Here is a 19,324-nt window from a genome sequence, read left to right as displayed (position 1 = left end):
ATCACATATCTAACCCATATGCGACACTGAGAGAGATAAGGCTACTTCGTGCAACACGAATGGAGATACATCCAAGTTAAAGGGACTGAACGCATGCGTATTTCCAAACAGAACAGCTGTGTGACAACGTAAGATGATATTTTCAGGTTTACTATTATTTCGGCAATAAACAGAATAAATATGAAATACAAAACTTTAAGGATATATAAATTTTGTAGAGTAAAATAGAATGTTTGATTATTTTGCCCATAAAATGATGCTGCTCCTATGAACGGTTTTTATCTGCGAATTAAATACATTACCGATGAAGCCTGAATACTTCCGAACATATTTTATCTCCGCGTGGTTTCTGTTAGTGACGTTACGTTAAATCATATAATAGCCATTTTGTAAACATTGTTGCCGTTAGCTGTATTGGAGTGTTTTAAAAAGTTGTTTACAGTGGATTTATAGTTATTTCTTTTTAAAACTTTGGCGTTTTTATTAACAATTATTTGCAGTTGCAAAGAATGTCTAAATCAGTATCGGAAATGCAAGAAAGAAAATAAAAACATACATTTTTTTCGCTTTCCTAAAGAAGAACAATTAATTGTATAATTATTAAGTACTTTTTATATAGATAAATTTAAATTTCTTATAAAAATTGATTAAAAATTCAATTTTTATAATATAAATTGTTCTTTTAAATGTCGATAGAAAAATGTGGACGCCCAGAATTAATAATGCATGGATAAAACGATTTCAAATTTACATAACTAGTGTAACACCATTTGGAAGTTTACTATCACTAAAATGACATATTTTCTATATTCTTTACTCTAATTGAGCTATTTAATAAAATAACTTGTAATTCTGCGAATTTACTACTACATAAAATCTATCAATCAAAATTTTAGTAAACCTCTAATAAAAAAAATGAAAAATTAAATATGTGTAATTTTACATTTAATACATATATAGAAATTTTACTTCAATACATTAGTTATCTAATTTATCTACCCGTTTAGACAGACACTTTATTAATTAAGTGAAAATTGTGATAAATGTAGGTGTAAGTATTTTATGTTCATGTTTATTCAATATTTCGAACCGACAACACTTTCTTCAGATATAAATTTTTATTGCCCAATCTGGCAACGTTTAGCATTCTATTTAAAGGGATGAGGTTAACGGCGGCATTTACGCCACATCAAAGGAGTGTCGCATATGGGTTAGATATGTGGTATAGATATAATTATAATAGGTTAAAATATAAAAGTGGAATACTTACAAAAAACTCAATTATTGATATTTATAGATAGATAGATAGATACATTTTAGACATTGACATTCACAATTTGAATAAGAGTTTCAAGCTACAATTAATTAATATCACAAAAATAACACATCTTGTTAAAATCGGGGATTTATTAAGTAGTAAAGATGTTTGTACACTGAAATGTGATTGTCTACTGAATTTCTAATGATACAGAATTTCTAATAATAACCTAATAATACCGTACATTTTACACCTACGGTATACTTTTAAATTGTCTAGCTAGCTAAACTGTTGGAAGAAATATTTGTGCTGAAACTGTATTTTTCTTATTAAAACACGGTGATTACCTTGCCTGTCCGACCATCTATTTTTTATAAATACGTGCTGACTGCTGGTTGGTGAAATACCTACCGTATGTTCTTAAGCCCAGACGTCAATTTGTTGTTTTTAAGTTTGTTTGTTGTATTAAGTACTACTTTTTCCGGTTATTAATTGTTTCAAAATATTCGTAGTAGTTTCTACCGGATTGGAAATCTGATCAGCGCCATAAAAAAGCACCTAAGGAAGACTCCAAAGAAATTGACAATATTTTGGAGTTGATGATATCAACAAGAAATTCTGTTTGTTTTATCTTTAGAATGTATAAAATACCACAATTTATTTATTAAATAGATCGTACCTAATCAGGATAAAAATAATGGCAAATTATAACTCAATTAAAATAAACAAATCTATACATGTAGTTACATTAGGTCTCAAGTTATGGACAAGTGTGCTTCGCTTAGCAAAAAATTGTAATTAATACCGTTCTGTGAGTTCATCAAAGTATGTTTAAGGCTTCGTCAAACAAAAAGACAATAAAGCACCTATTGTCCACATCATTATTTAATATTGGTAAATATTGATACAATACTTTGATTAACTTTCCTCGATAAATTTTTAGTGGGGTTCTATTACCTTAACGATTGGATATAATACTTCTCTGGCATATTAAAAAAATGTATTAAAATTTCTTGTCATTGCAAATAACAATAACATTTAGTGTACATTCATTAATAATAATTTATTATTTCGATTACTTAAGTACTGTCATAAGTATAAAGAGTTTAGCCGTACTTCCATGGCGAAACTGCCCCCAATAGGAACCTATTTCGTAACCTATGTTATTTTGTAGAGGGAGCTAATAGTAGTTGATCGAGTAGATGTTTAGCTCTATATCTTAGTTAATTTAGGAGCTATTTGAAAAAAAATGTCGATAGACAACTTTCTTTCAAAGCGATATATCTAAATGGCAGTGTTATGGTACACTTTACAGTTTATTTTATAGCAGTTCCTATGGGCCAAGCCTTGCGTTTTGACAGCGCATAAAAAGTATATCATCGCTTGGTGGGGTCAACTATTAGCCTATTACAATGTATTTTTGATCTACTTTTATACTGATTAGCGAATCGAATTTAATTCAGTTTGAGTTAAGATAAAGAATTCTTAACTGCCCTTTTTTAATACTTTTATTTAGGCTTGGCCCATAGGAACTACTATATAAAATAAACTGCAAAGTGTACCATAACACTGCCATTTAGATTTATTTTCTTAGCTTTGAAATTAACTTTGAAAAAAAGTCGTCTATTGACACTTTCTTTCAAGTAGCTCCTAAATTAACTCAGATTTAGAGCTAATATCTACTCGATCAACTACTATTAGCGCCCTCTACAATATAACATAGGTTACGATATAGGTTCCTATTGGGGGCAGTTTCGCCATGGAAGTACGGCTAGACCCTTTTTGGATATATAAATATTTCATATGAAATATGAATTATTTCCACTTTTATAAATTAATGCTATATAAAATTAATTTAACGCGATGTGTTCAAATTATAAAAATTGTATTAACGGGTAGGTACGTTAACGTAGTCATCACAAATTTGCTTTACCAAAAGTTAATTAAATCTACCCACTTTATGAATGAGGTCATCCGGAGCGAGAAAAGGATTATTATTTTTGTTTATTCGCCAAATTCCAGTAATTAATTTTTAAGATTATGTTATTGTTTTCGTACAATTTCTTCCATTGATTTTATTCTTTTTTTTTAATTTAGAATTTTTTTTCTCATTCTTACTAAATGTGTAACAGTAATAGTTGTTAAGTATATTTCCACCTATAAGTTTCAGGAACAGACCTGATATAAATTTATATGTAAAAATGATTCTTTGTTGAATTTTAATATAAATTAGTCTTTGTTTTATATGAAATAGAGGTGTAAAACTTGATTTATTTCTTAATTGCAATTGTTTATTTTACCTTCCTACACTGCTTAGATTTTAAAATACCTATTTAGAAATTTTTATTTATTTTAAGTCCCTTCAGTCGTCAGTTTATATTTTGATTATTCGATTATAGCTTGAAATTGGTAGGTATATTCAATTTCATTGAAGTAAGCGTAGGTACTTAATTTGACGACGTCGTCTATTTACAGGACTTCATTACGAATGTTAGAGAAAGGCAGTGAGTGTATAATACACAATGAGAGAAATATTTTATGAACATAAACCTCAGTGAAATATGAAATATCCGCTTTAATCCAGATAACAAATATATTAGGTATATTGTAACATGAACTTTCATTTTCCACGAGAGGTTGAAATCGCGCCGTTTTTAAGAAATACTCAACCGACCTTTCCAAAATCGAACATTTATTTTTTAATATACAGGGTGTCCAAAAACGAATAGGCCATACCTCAAAGGTATATCGCTTGCCTTGGGTGAAAATGAGCCGATTTAGATTTAGAAGTTGTCTTATTCCATTTTAATTAACTTATACTACCATAACAGTTTAAAGAAGTAAAACTGTACAGAAGTAACTTGATTTAAACGGTTTATTTTCAAGGAAGCTTCCCTTGAGGTACGGCTCTTTCGTTTCCAAACATTTTGTATATTAACGAATAGAAGCTGGTTTACTATGGGACAATCAATTGCATTTTTCTTAAAAATTGTACTTTTCCAGCTGATGCGTCAAGTGTACCTTTTTTCAAGTGAAATGGAAATTTACGTTTTCATGTAGAACATATCTACACTGTAAAAAACGTAATCTCAAAAAAAAATTTGTCATCAAGTGTCTGAGAAAGGTCCTACACATTATTTTCTAAAAAAATATCGTTAATATTTGATTGTAAAAATCGTTTTTGACACTGTATCTCAAAGACAAGAGACAATATAGGCTCATGGTCTATAGGGAAAAAAGTAATTTAATTTCTTTATGTTCTATTACTCCCAGATTTATGCTACTTTTTACAAAACACCCTGTATACGTGATAAATTTTATTTCTAAAATAATAATTTTATTGTTATCAGAAAAAAATTAAATGATGTGCTTCTGGTAGTCGAGGTTGCTAATGTTGTTACATCAACAAAAGTTTATCTACTTCATTAATTGATAAAATCGAGGTAAACATTTATGACACTATTTTGAAGGCGGAAAGTGTATGATAAGATTGATCGTCGGGTATATCGAAAAATATAAAATAAAGTAGGTACTAGTATTTTATTCGAAAAAGAAGCAGCATTCTTAGTTAGATACGAGCGAGATATCTCACTTCGAATAAAATTGCTTAATTTTATAAAACATCAGTAGTTAATAAGTTTTTGAATAGTTCATTTGATTTTTTCAATAAAAGTAAAACGTTACCTTTTACCTGTATTTGAATAAGCATGCATACTATAACGTGATCAGGATCATATGAGATAAAATCGCGCAAAAGAAACATCGGATTCTATATAGGTACTTATTTAAAAGGTCACTTTGTACATACTCGTATAGCGTTTAACGGAGGACGGAGGTAATGCCGACCTTTTCTAAATTTATACACCACATGTCACAGCTTCGTTTGTCGGAACAATTCTATTAAAGCAGCTACACACCTGTGCAATATTTCTCCCTAGTCCAAGCAATATGCATCCTGTTACTAAGGAAAGTTTACTTTTAGTTCTCGAATAAACGTACCTTTTACAAATGTAGCGACTCGACGACTGGTATCTATCTAACCTTAGTCTGCCTTATCTAATTTAATGTTAATAATTAAATAACATTTAATTATCGGCCTGTCACGAATCAATTCAATGGAAAAAAAATTAAAGCGACCAACTTTATTTTTTTAACAAAAGGTATTTGCGTTGTGCCTGAATCTGTAGGAGTTGATAACTTTTATTTTCTTATGTTCAGGACAAAGCAGATAAGAAATTAGGGGCAACGGAAATATATTAATTTTTTTAATAGAAAATATAGTATTGTTTCGTTATCGTTTTAAAACTTATCTACCGCAAACTTTAATCAATAATTTATTAATGTATTATTTTAGTTTTCTTTTTTTCTCCATCTTTCCATTCCAGCGATTTTTTTTCATTTTTTCTCCATCCAGGATTTTGTATTTGTATATGTATTGTAGTGTATTGATGTTTTTTATATTTAACTTTGACCAGTGTGTTTTTTTTTGACCTGTTTTCTATGTATGTACCTAATGCATATGAAAATAAAGCTTTATTATTATTATTAATGCCTACATATAAAATAATAAAAATATATTCTTTGTAAATGTCAATTTTATTAAAATGATAGGTATTATGATGTGAAATTCCTTATGCAATTCATTTATAAACATGCAAGGTTGAGAATTCGGTGGTTTTAGTCAGGACGCAATTACCGGATTGTGTAAAAGTCTGTCAAAGGTGTCAAATTAAGAACGGCCACCGAAATTCAGGACGGTTGGCAACCCTAACTTTACTAGGCACGCCTTGTGAGACCGCCGCAAGAGGCATATTCGTGAAGTCGATATTCGTTTTAAGATGAATACCTCGTAATTATCATATTGGATAATTAAAAAAAAAATTAAACAAATCTTGAGTTAATCCTCAACTTCCAACTGGTTTTGCTTTAACCTTTGCTAAACATTCATTAAATTACTTCCATAAATAAGAATTAATAAAAAATAAATAAATTTGCTACCGCATTAATATTTATTGTTTTACCCTCGAATGCTGACGTGGATTGTCACATTCTATAAATTTATATACAGAAATGAGCAACTAACTCGGAATACAAAACAAATTATAATATTTATCGCCGTCTCCAGCAGAGACTGTTCCCACTGCATTTATAGAATGATAGATAATATTAATTGATTTTCCCATTTTTTTTAATAAAAATGCAATTAAATCAATTATGTTTGTTAAATTTATTGCCACTTTATATACACACACATATNAATTAATAAAATAATTTGACCTACTTGATGTTACAACAACTGTTCAAAATTATATATATATATATAAAGCCAAAAAATTAGACGGCTGTCTAAGTTAAAAACCAAATTTCTTTTTTAGACGGGGATGCAGCCAATGATGAAAATGATCAAACAAAATGAACCAACCAGTTCATTTTGTTTGATTTCGGATTTTTGATATATATATATAAAGTTGAAATTTTCTTGAACCTTTTGTTTAATATTAAAATATATTTATTTTCTTGGGAATTGGGCTCTGGTGTGACAGTCAGTTAAAAAAAAAAGGATAAAAAACAGCAGCGATTTCTTTCTTGACGTTTCGTTCCTGATCAGGAACTTTTTCAAATGGCTTTTATTATTAAAATTGTTATAATTAATAAAATTAAAACCCACAACAAACAATAACTTACTTAATATTTTGAATTTTTTTTCTGTAATTACAATTAATTTAATAAGACCATAATTTCGTTAATACATACCTAAACAACAACCATTTTACGTCAAAATTTTAAAAATATGCATCAATCGTCATACAGTGGACATATTTTCATAATATATTATCTTTTTTCATTTTAAATTTGAAAAAGGCCTGCATTTTTTAATATTGTAAATGTGTCTGGAAAATACTTTTAGTCGGCAATGTGGTACGTGGATACGATGAAAATAAAATGAGCAGTATAATAATTATTATGATAAATTCGAACAGGTAGTACGCCTGGTGGCGAAATTTTGTAAATTAAAGACAGNTATATATATATATATATCTGTGTGTGTGTTTCTCGTAAATGTTTTTTAAAGAAAACATTTACATTTTAGGCATTCTAGACATTAGTAATATTTTTTAGGTTTTATTTACATATTTTTTATGTTGAAAAGGGAGAAAAAACGTGTAGTATTCGGTATTGAGATATTATTGAGAATGCAACTGAACAATTATTCCAATCAAATTAAGTGGCCTTAATTTTGGTAACAAACTCTTTGGCAACAGGATCCAGCAGGGGAGGGTCCCATCATAATCTACTTAACTTAACAAATATACCGAATACCTACTACTTTTAATTTTTGGTTAGGAATTTACTAACAACTAACCTTGTTATACAGAATTATCAAAATTTATAATAAGATAATTTTTAAATACAAAAAACGTAAACAAGAAAAGAATAATGTAATTGGTGTAATTGTTTTATTATAATTTAAAACATTTATTAATTTTTAATTAATTATATATGTACTTAATGAATTTTAATTATTTATTATTATTTTAAGTTTTTTGACAGTTTCTTCGTTATCAATGATTTCCATTGATTCGTCTTCAAAGTTAATGTAAATGCAGAAGCAAGTAACACAGAACATTTAATACGGAAAAAGTACCTATGTAGGTTCATCGGAAAAATTAAAACAATCTTGATGATTTACGTGTTTCTTTTATCATGGCATAGCAGAGTCTCAAAAACTATTCTTCAACAATTCATATTCATTCTCCCGCACACTATGATTGTTTACTTAATGGATAATTTTGTCAATCTGACGAGATGCATCTTTAACTTTCTTTGAAAACAGTTTTATCTCCCTGGATAAGGTTGCTTTGGTCTGCTATTCGTTCCATTACATGTTTTTTTGCTTAAATATGTTTTTAGTATTCACATTTTTGTTGTGTAGACTTAGTTAATATTGACAATAATGTTAATGTAAGGTTTTTTTGAAGCAATAATTTTAAAAACATTTTCTAAAAGATTTTAAATGTTATATGTATATACAATCTCCTATAATAAATATTATTCAGCCATGACGAATATTTAAAGTAAATATCGAACCGTTGACTCAGGGGCGGATCCAGAGTGGATTTTGAGGGGCGGAAGCGCCTGTTGATATCAGTATCGGACTGTTTGGTTTTATATCGTGGGGTATGGAGCTGTTGGGGTTTATTTTTATGGCTTTTATGTTGTTTTATTTGTACTAAAAATTAAAAAAATCGCTAGTCAGGCAATGAAACGTTATTTCTTTGCAGTATTCCTGACTACCACTCTTTGTACATAATCTACATTTTACGGTCACTATTCGCATACAACACTTGAATTGAAAACCATTACTTTCCCTAATTTCCTTCTAGTTCGATTATATTATATGGATTTGTTTGTAATAGCATTGGCCTTCTAACAAGAGTACATTATTTTTAGAAAATTTAGAAATTTGAGCCCGATTGGTAAAAAACCTATCCTTAAAGAAAATAGAGAACTTAAAATGTTATAGGAATGTAGCATAACCAGCTCCCTCTATGAAATATCCAAAAAACAATTGGACCAGTGCATTTGGCATCCTTAAAAACCCCAGAATAGCAAATTTCGTTTGGAAATTTTCGTAAAAATTCTATTTAAAAAATTGTATTTTATCGCTCTGTATCTCGAAAACAAGACTCCTCTTGTTATGTAAGACAAAATATTGTTAATTTCTTTTTGTCGTACTATCACCCCCCGGGAGGTTTTCCTGAAACAGCCTGTATATATTTTCATTTTTATCGTATCGACGTACCACATTGCCGATTAAAAGTATTATCCTGACACGCTTACAACATCTAAAAATGCAAGTCTTTTTCAAATTTAAAATAAAATGAAAAATTTGTTCACTGATTATTGATGCATAGATTTTAAAAAATTTTTTCGGAAAATGGTTGTTGTTTAGGTTTTATTTAATTAACTATAACAATTTTAACAATAAAAGTCGTGGAACAGCGAAATGGAATAAATTCAGTATTTCAATGATTACCTATGCATATTTATAAAAAATCCCGAGACACGTCGATTTTGGATTCTGAAAAGACATCCTGCAGCAACATAAAAATTTCATCCCTAAATTCAACATCCTTCGAATGGCAGTTACAATCCCTAAATTTTTAAATGGGTACCATTTTCATTCTCTATTCAAAAATACTATGGTTTTCATATTTATTGCAAAAATTAGCAGTGAAGAAATTAATCTAGCAAACTATTGCCATTTCAGTTTATGAAAAGAAATTGGGGATAAGTTCCCGAAGTGAGCTGAAAAAACTTCTTATTTCTTCCATATATTTTTTACTACCCATTGAAACTATATAGGGTAATGAAAATCGGTATGTATATACATATGTTTTCATAACCAACTTTTTATTTTCATATGAACACCATATTGGATGTTTGCACCACTCGATTAAATGAAACATTAAATTTTCGAGTATAATAGTTTAGTGAAAATAATTGAACTATAAATTTCGATGATTCAGTTTACCATATGACTAATAATATTATAAGACTTATTAAATTCATCATTATATTTTAACAATATTTTTAAGAAAGGTTTTTATAATTGTGACTGGTTTTCTGTTTTAAGATAATTCTATGTTTAAATTGATAATTTTTTATTCAAATATTATATTTGTAAGTAATCTATAGGTAGGTACCTATATATAATCAACGAGTGTTACCTAGATATTCAGTAATGGATTTTGTAGTTCCTCCTCAAGGGATAATTAAATCCCAAAAGCTCGAGAAATAAAAACAGTTTACTATTAAATTGGCTTTGACTGCACACCCCACTCTAAAAAGAAATTTTTTTATATGTTTTGTGTTCATGATTTACCTTTCCAGTCCATATTTACGATTTTGGGACATTAATTTGTTTGGACGAAAAATAGTCAATTAGCACTATATTATCTATAGTACACTTCAAAGTAAATGTTGGGTTGACATCTAATTCAGATAATGCCTAGGTGTGCAATCAGAAGAGGTGCGAGTTGCGCACAAAAGAACAGAATGGACCGTAGGCGCTTTCGGGGTATATATAAAAGACGATCCACCAACTAAATTCAAACATATCGTAAAAGATATTTTACAAGAAATTTGTTCGTTCTGCCCTAACTCTACATGTAAGTGATATCTTATTTTTACGTTCGGTTGATGTGTATTTTTTCGGAAACTGTTAAAGCATCTATTTGTTTCCAAACAAATTATGTGATAAATTCTTATTGGAATGTACGTTGGGTTTTTGGTAATAATTATAATTTTACGCTGTCTGTTATGTATTGCGAATATTTTGTTGTTTTTTTTTTGTATCACTTAATTCATGAAGCGAGGATTTTTTTTATCAAATATTTTAATATGTTGTAAAAAATATAAATCAACATTTGCTCCAAATTTAATGCATTTACATAAATGTATGTGTGTTACACATCGCTATTTTTTTGCACAAAATTATTCACGACTAAAAAATATTGTTTCTAATTATATAATAAAAATAAAAAAATCAAAAACATACCATTTTGTACTATTATCAAAAATGCATTAAGCAGAATATCGTGGCTTTTTATAATTCAGGGCACGCGTTGAGATTTTTTTATAAGCAATAAACCCACTTAAGTATACATTTTTCTTTACCACCCAATTGTATTATTCAAACCATATTGTATTCAATTCCAAATTCTAGAAACATATTTAGGAATTTTAACAAAGGAGTCTCACGAGTCTTTGAAAACACGTCGCATATATGACTGGGATAAGAGATAAGGCAAGGATATTATATAGAGATAAAAAGCGCCAGAAAAATAATAACTTTACTCTAATGGACAGTAAATATATATATTGATTTTTTTTATTTAATAAAATATATTTTCTTAAATCAAAAATAAAGAAATATGTAAACATGTTTTTCTAAAATACATATAGGATTTGTTTTGAGAATAAGTAATTTTTTAAATGTAAATTACGCATATCAATAAAATTAAAAGTAAGTCCATAATCTAATATGTATAATAAATAATAGTTTAAAAAACAGTTGACAACGTCCATTTGTTTTTATACGATAAAATTATCGGCGAATATACGTATATTTGAATACAATTTATAAATTAGAAATGAAACAATAATCAGCCATTTCTTAATTAGTTATGAAAACATCAAAGCTGGGTTTTTCAAGGAAAGCCATACTATGTTGAAAGCGCCAAATTTCATTTTCGTCGTTTCATAGATATTCGGCTAATTTATCATTTTATCTGAACACTTGGACGTCCTCTATCTTAAAACCAATATTTTAAATTATTCATGTCGCCATTACAGTATTTTGGACATATATGTAAATAGTAAGTATTATCTATATGAACACTTTGACTATATTTCAATTTATAATAAGAAAATTTTCTAATATATATGTCTAGGGATAATCCGAATATTTTTCTTCGCACCTATTCCAGGAAGTAGGCAAAGTAACATCTCTTTTTTTATATTATGTATGCATCTAATATTATAATGCTCTTAATACTTTACTGAGTAGCATACTTTTTTATTCGACTTAGAAGGACGTACACAGGAGAAAACGAAAATATTTATTTCACCTCTATGTACGAATTACTAAAATAACTTATCCGGAAACTGTATCTATATCATTGTAAATGGAAACAATCCTGGCTAGTCGTAGTTTTTCATGCAGAAGTAAATGGCTTTTCATATTCATTTTCAAGAGAAGGATATTTGCCGAATGATATGTCAAACAGGGTTGCTTTCAGAAACGTGTTAAAACCTAGTTACTCTTTGACAACCAGTGAAAAACATTCCTGTGTAAGTAACACGTCTGCTGGGCAATTGAAACGTGATTTAATTTAATCTAAAATTAGGTATTTGTAGAAGAAACATTCAGTTAATTATTTCATCTCTTTTTGTGTCATTTCTAAATCGTGTTATATCACAACGTTTCGCGTTTTATACCTTTGTTAATAATTCAGTGGAAATAGTCAAAGCGTTTTCATAATTTCCAAAGAAATGAACAAATAATATTGAATAAAATATATAGGGTGTTGCTTAAAGGTATGTGAAAATTAAATGAAAATAAGGAATAATAGGAAGTACCCTTTGTAAACATTACGCGTAGGTATATTAAATGTACACAAGAGAACAAGAGAAATAAAATACAATAGTAAAATATAGAAATCATTTAAATAAGTATAGGATGAATTACAAATTTTTAAAATATTTCTTCTCCCACCGCAAAGGTCTAAGTTGACTACTAAAAGTTTATCAATTCACATATTATATTAATAAATATATTTATGATACTTGCTATTAGCCGATGAGAAAAAATTAATACTGATTTCAAAATTTACCCATATATAAAAAATGTCAAATTTCAGTACATCCAAAGTTTTAGTTATTTATTATGTATGATTAAAGGGTGTCGTTTAATATTACAGAACCAAAATGCAAACCTACACCGTCTTTTCTTTAATTTTTGGAGTCGTCACCCTCATTTTAACATCCTCTATATCTAAGGCGTCAGTTATAAGCTGTCCGCCAAGCTCATTTCAAGAACAATCCAACCCCGCTCTGAGACAATTATGTTATGCTATTGAACAAGCCGTCGACGAAGTAGTGCCACAACAAACACAATGTGAGTAATTCTCTTCTTCATTATTTTGCATTTAATTTTTTTTTGCGTAAATGGAAATGTGTACGAAATCTGAATTAACTACGTCTTTTTTATTTAATTTGCCAAGCCGAATTATTCGTTATTTTCGTAGCGTCGTTAATCTGTCACGTATATTATTTTCTGCAATAGCAAACACTTATTGTCTTCATATATTTGTTTGGAAATATTTTGTTATTATTATCTATTATAACTTATACTAGGATTAGGACACAAATATGTACGTAATTTCATTCCTAACTTTATCGTAAAAAGCTTCTGTTACAGGAAGAGAGAATTTTGCATGTTACTGAAATATGTAGTTTATAAAACGTAAACATGTTAAAATGTATACCTCACGTAGGTATCACTTTATACTGAAAAACTGTTGTAACCCGAGATGTCTGTGTAATAGGAAATACATATTATATGTATATGTATATAAGGATAAGTACTTACCTACCCGCTTGAAAACAGATTTTTACCATTTGATCTCGTTTTAAAAAAAAAAACAAATGAATATAGAACAGATGCAACTGGATAGGTATGTACTTACTCGACATTCGTTATTTTCCCAAAATCATCAACTTCTTTTAAATGGTAAACGGTAATGTGTATTGGCGAGTATCTTTACCGAAATTAAAATATAGCATAAAAACTACATACGTACCTATTTATTTATATTAGTCATCCTCCATAATGCTCGTAGAGTATAAATTACTATTACTTAAAGTTAAATAACATCAGAACGAATATACATAATATGTGTTTCTGTATTCAAAAGTGGGTTTAGAATAATAATAATAATATACCACATAGTCCAATAGTCGTGCATGTTTTTTTTTTTGCAAAAATATTGTTTTATTCTGTTCACAGTTCCTGGAAGACTTGAAGAGAGGAACACCAACTTGAACGCTAAGAGACAAGATGTGGATCATGTATTCTTGCGATTTGGAAGGAGATTTGGTTTATAAACGACTACTGGCTAAACGCTTCACGTTTTTTTTTGCTGTAAAATATTTATAAGATTCGATTGTTTGAGCTTTTTAATGATTGTTTATACAATATATAATTAAAATAAATTACTGAAATGCCAATATTTTTTTTTAAATCCTAAATTTAAGTATAAGTATTCAATACTATACTAGAAGTTTAGTTATATTCAGAGTATTATTTAATAAATAATGTATTTATAAATGTGTTTTCTATGAAGAATAAAAATAAAACGGCAATCGTAACAACTATACCGACTGATTTTTTTTTAGTCGGCTTCACAACCACTATCGATCGTTATTGTTTCCTCTGTAAACCACCAAGAAGCAGGGAGACTATTTTGTTAACTTAAAATGAATTTTTGGCAACGAGAGCGAAAATTTAACTCCCGACATTTTGTTAATTTTTTTTAATTTACAACGTGAAAAAAATACCCAAAAAAAATCCGAAACCAAATCAAATCGGAATCGGAACAGCATCAAATATTTATTAGTAGTTAAAAAAAAATCCTGTAAATTGTTATACCCTGTATACTACATATTTTTTCAGTTTTGGGGAAGTAAGGTCATTAAGACAAGTTTAACGTTAATTAAGTTTAACAATACAATAATTATTTAATTTGATTATTTGAATATTTTATTTGCAATAACTAATACAGAGAAAGAAAAATTAAAATCATTAACAAATTAAGTCTATAACATTTAATTACCAATTAAACAAATTTTCTATATTAAATACTACATGTTTTACTTATCGGAATACAGATATGTAGGTACACATACATATTATGTATGTGTGTAGTTGTAAATTTTATAAATAAAAAAAAGTTGTACACTCGTACATGTATAAAATACACGTAATCACATCTATAAAATAAATTGTATGAGTCAGAGTATTAGAACACTCAAAAACTCTTACTGCTACTTACTGCTTTGGCATGATTAATTAGTCTGAAATAAGGACATGGTAATACAGGTATACCATATAGGACTATTAGTTGGCACTATCCAACTTATCTATATGTGTGCAGGATGGTTAGTTAGTTTCTAAAATGATGTTCATTATTATTTCGGGTTAATCCATATACCTAGTATGTCAAAAGGCGCATTTCCACGCTGTGTTGTCCGACGATCTCGTTAGCAAATCAATTTGCCGAGCACTCGCTGTTCACGACCTATGATACACTCACGTCAAATTGCAATTTCGTATGTCCCGCGCCTTGTTCTTGATTGACCCAAAACTGGTGCAAACTCCAAACATCGTCTTGACTAGCCGAACCTATGCCTGGGAAGTGGCTTTTAGCCACTTAGGGATGTAGTATGTTATTTAAACATCAATTATTTTCCTACCATTTTTTATATATCTTCCACCTTTTCATAAAATTTATAATAGAATACTTTAATAATATCGGCTTTATATAATCTAGTTGAGCATTTAAAAAGTCACAGACTGTTTATAAAGGTCGGTTATGAGTCGAACTTCTTTAATAATTATTATTATAATTTAATGCCAACAAATAACAAAACTAATAGGTACAGTCTTTACTTTAGAATTCTAGAGATACATAAATTTCCCAATTATTAGAGAAGTAGCTATTTTTATAGAACAGTCCAATATGTTTATGTACATATTTAATTTATATTACAATATAATATATTCACCTATTAAGTAAAATATGAAAAATTAAAACACCAAGTAAATATAATAAAACTTATTATTATTTTAACAAAAAAATTAAATATGAATAAATAAAACGGAGAGTATTGTACAAAAATGTACATATTTTTCTCAAAATATCTACGTACGCTTACTATGGGGAATAAAGACGCGAAAGTGAAAAATACAATATATTAAAATAAAACGAAAGGCTACATACATTTCGCTGACTTGGCTTGGAAAAAAACTGACGTTTTTCCCATTATTTTGTCACTCAACGCCATTATGGTAGCAAGATATTTTAAATAACATTGTTCCTTTAATAAAACACGAACTTCTTTATTAAAACTATGTTCAGTTTGTCTAAATTTGTTTTTTCATATACATATATCTACGAATACATTGACCTCACTCACATAATTTAATTTACATACAGCAAAATTGATTTTCGTTGAGTCCTATAAAATGCAGGATATTATCGAAAGTGGGATTTTAATTTTATAATTGTTACTATTTTAACAAACTGCATGTCAAATTATAGTCGAGGACATAAAGCACAAAAAGAGCCGAAATCTCCGAAATTTTTCGATCAAGTCGTATCAAGATGGGGTTTTTTGCATTCGCTTTCTAAAATTATGTGGAAAAAATGTATCAACTTTGTATTATGTTTTTCGGCCAAATTGCATTTGTGCAGTGCCAAATGCATCCGGAAAAATGCATTTTTTAGTCACTTAGAAAAAATTCATAACTCGGTTAATAATGCCTGGAATGGACTCAAATCAGGGTCCTGGGGGTTTGCGAGGTCGCTGATCCCGAATATGACCTTCAAATTGGTCCATTAGAATTGATGATGAACGTCATCTCAGAGGCTTCTCCTGAATTTCACTCTTAAATGCAACGAGACTTGACACCCGGAGGTTTTTCGGGTCGCTGATTCCTAATCTGGCGTCGGCGAGCACCCCCCGGACACCTGGTGCACCGGAACCTGGACGTGGACGTCATCTCCGGGAATTTTCCTGTAAAATTCGCGTAAACGAGCCGAAAATCGCATCAGGGGTTTTTTCGGGGCACCCTTCTCGAAATCATCTTATAATATGACGCATGCACGACTGTGGGCCCCCAGACCGGGGCCCTCGAAAAACTATCCGGGTCCTATACGTCAATTGATGATGAAAATGATATTTAGTAGAATATTTTCAAATTAAAGTTAATAGTTGATTAGATTAGGATAAAATGGAGTTAGTATATTTGAGTTAAATTAAATTGCAGTTAAGAGTAGGTTAGAAATGACAATTGATTTGGAAATAAATGATTTTGATTTGTTTTTGAAACAACACTTGTATAAATTGTGACATTCATTCAATTTATTCCCTCTATTTTCAACTTGCATATTTTAAATGAGATCAACAATTCCAAACAAGTTATTGCAGTATTAATGGTAGTCTCAAATATATTGAAAATTCACTGTTTATTGATTTTTCTGGCGATGACGCCGATTTCAAGGTCCAGGTTCCGGGGGGTGGTCGCCAACGCCAGATTCGATTTTTAAATACCTAACAAAAGTGAATTTTTGAAAAACATATTTTTTCTGGAAAATATTAAAAAGCACATAATTTATTCGTAATGTCCGAAAACCTATAAAATGATACGTTTGATGCTCATAAATAATCAAACCTCGGAAAACTGTACAAGATTTTCCAAGAATTTTCCGCAATTTTCTTTTCTCTAATTCACTTTTGTTATTTAAAAATGAATTGGCCATTATTTTGGCTCCAAAACTTTTAATTATCACATAATCGGTACTTCATTTAAAAAATATAAGGGAAAATTATTGGGAAAATCGAAATTTTTCATAGGAGCAATTTTGTAGAGTTTAATTTTGAACAACTTTGATTCGAAAAAATACGTCCTCAAAGAGATATTGGCCGTTTTTGGTAAAAAAAAAGAACGGGAAAAATCATATATATGACTATATCTCAAACGCTGTATGTTGGTAGTGGTTGTGTGTGTGACATGTCTTCTGGACAACAAGTGTTTTAACTAGAAATGTTCCGAATATTAGTATTCGCATTCGTTCTGATGCCACTGAGTATTTTCTATTTGGGATTTAGAAAAAAAAATTCGAAAATAGCTCGTGTCCCAATTAAAATGGAACAAACCTATTTAGGTTTAGGCTTAAGTACCACAAAGTGGAATAAATCTATTACAAAACTGCTCCTATTAAAGAACATTAGAATTACTCTGGATTTATACAAATGTGATAAGTTTATTTTAGAATTAAAGAAATAAGTAATTCGAGAACGGTTCACGCACTCAAATCAGTAATTTTTACTAATTTACTAAGTAAATTTAGTTTAATTTAATTGGTTACAATAGTCTGTTAAAGAAACTTATTATGTGGCGGCTTTAAACCTCCCATTCCGCTTTTTTTTGCAATATTTATTTGTGTTAAATATTTCCGCGATAAAATTGCAATCGAAGGTTACTTCGGAAATAGACTCGAGAGTGTACATACGTTAAGTGATTTCGGCTCACAATTCAAAACCCTATAGAAGACTTATTGCAATCAACAAAGTCTCTATTCGGTGCACCAACAGAACTGCAACGATACCACGTCTTATCTAACTGGACATTTCTCTTTGACATGATATAGGTATCACCGAGGGTATCACAATGTCCGCTAGCTCGAACAGGGCATTTTCCAAATAAAATGGAAGAAACTTTTTTTTCTTTGAAAATCAATCAATTAAATAGAAATCAAATGTACTAATTGAATGTCCAAAATATCTTTACCACTGTTTGACCTAAGAAATATTTGCACAATTTTTTTTTTAATTTTGACCAGACATCTCGAAAATTAAGTCTTTCACGACATAGCTTCTCTTCTCACAAATAATGCAAGGAATCACTTTCTGAAATATTTATGTTTGTCTTAAGTTACATGCGCTCGATCGGAAAATACTAAAGTTAAAACTGTTATATACTATTAACAGTAAAAACTCTTCACGCAATAAAATAATTCGAAACTGAAGTTTTGCATGTCGAATAAACAGTCTATCCTAAGTGTAGGAAAAAAAAATATTGACTGTTTATTCTTATTTATATATCTTATTATTGTTAAATACCTAATCTTTATTGCGTATATAGTAATATGTAGGTACCTATATACATATTATTAAATAAAGAGAAAATCTGTACTTAGTCATTCGAATGGTTTGCGTTGGTTGTGGGCAGATATATCGAGAAAATTAATTCTTGTTTTCTTTTTTTTTTGTTGTAAATTGATGTCTGGCATGCTAATTAAATTCTTGTTGAATGTTGAATATAATCATATTTGTCCTTAGGAATGTACCCTATACAAATAATACGAGTCCATTCGTTGAAGTTACCTTCTATCCACATAGTGAAGGTACGATATTAATTTACTACTGTTTTAACCTGCATTTTAAAGTGGATTACATCTAGTTACTCAAATCAGTGGGTGTTTGTTGTTGTTTTGTTGTTTGTTTTTTCTTTTATAATAAAAACATTTTTGGGTTCACTAATACTGAACAAAGTAAGCTAGCAGATATATATTCTATAGATGCGAGATATACAAAATATTTTTTAATTAATCTTACAAATGAGTAATGTAAAAATAATTAAATTGTAGTGACATACCTACCTCATGCACATTTGTCATTTGTTTGTAGGTAACAAATAAATAACAAATTCAAAAA

At 29.2% G+C, this 19,324-nt stretch overlaps 1 protein-coding gene across 2 annotated transcripts; it reads left to right on the top strand.

Moving 5' to 3' along the window:
* Positions 1–5,175: 5,175 nt before the first annotated feature.
* Positions 5,176–14,064, top strand: LOC108912411 (myosuppressin-like). 2 transcript variants are annotated; one of them, XM_018717618.2, is made up of 3 exons: positions 5,176–5,286; positions 12,745–12,941; positions 13,833–14,064. In XM_018717618.2, exons 2-3 carry the CDS (start codon positions 12,752–12,754, stop codon positions 13,928–13,930), a joined length of 288 nt encoding a protein of 95 aa, XP_018573134.1. In that variant the 5' UTR covers positions 5,176–5,286; positions 12,745–12,751; the 3' UTR covers positions 13,931–14,064. The 2 variants fall into 2 exon arrangements, with proteins under 2 accessions (XP_018573134.1, XP_018573133.1); XM_018717617.1 differs by lacking the exon at positions 5,176–5,286 and adding an exon at positions 10,345–10,431.
* Positions 14,065–19,324: the final 5,260 nt, after the last annotated feature.

The sequence above is a fragment of the Anoplophora glabripennis genome, unplaced genomic scaffold, assembly GCF_000390285.2.
Source record: "Anoplophora glabripennis isolate ALB-LARVAE unplaced genomic scaffold, Agla_2.0 scaffold518, whole genome shotgun sequence".
Classification (NCBI taxonomy): domain Eukaryota; kingdom Metazoa; phylum Arthropoda; class Insecta; order Coleoptera; family Cerambycidae; genus Anoplophora; species Anoplophora glabripennis.
This window is presented reverse-complemented; position numbering and strand designations above follow the sequence as displayed.

Coding starts and splice junctions, on each gene's coding strand:
- LOC108912411 (XM_018717618.2), top strand. CDS start 12,752: ATGCAAACCTACACCGTCTTTTCTTTAATTTTTGGAGTCGTCACCCTC. Junction 12,942..13,832: donor AGTGCCACAACAAACACAAT/GTGAGTAATTCT, acceptor TTCTGTTCACAG/TTCCTGGAAGACTTGAAGAG.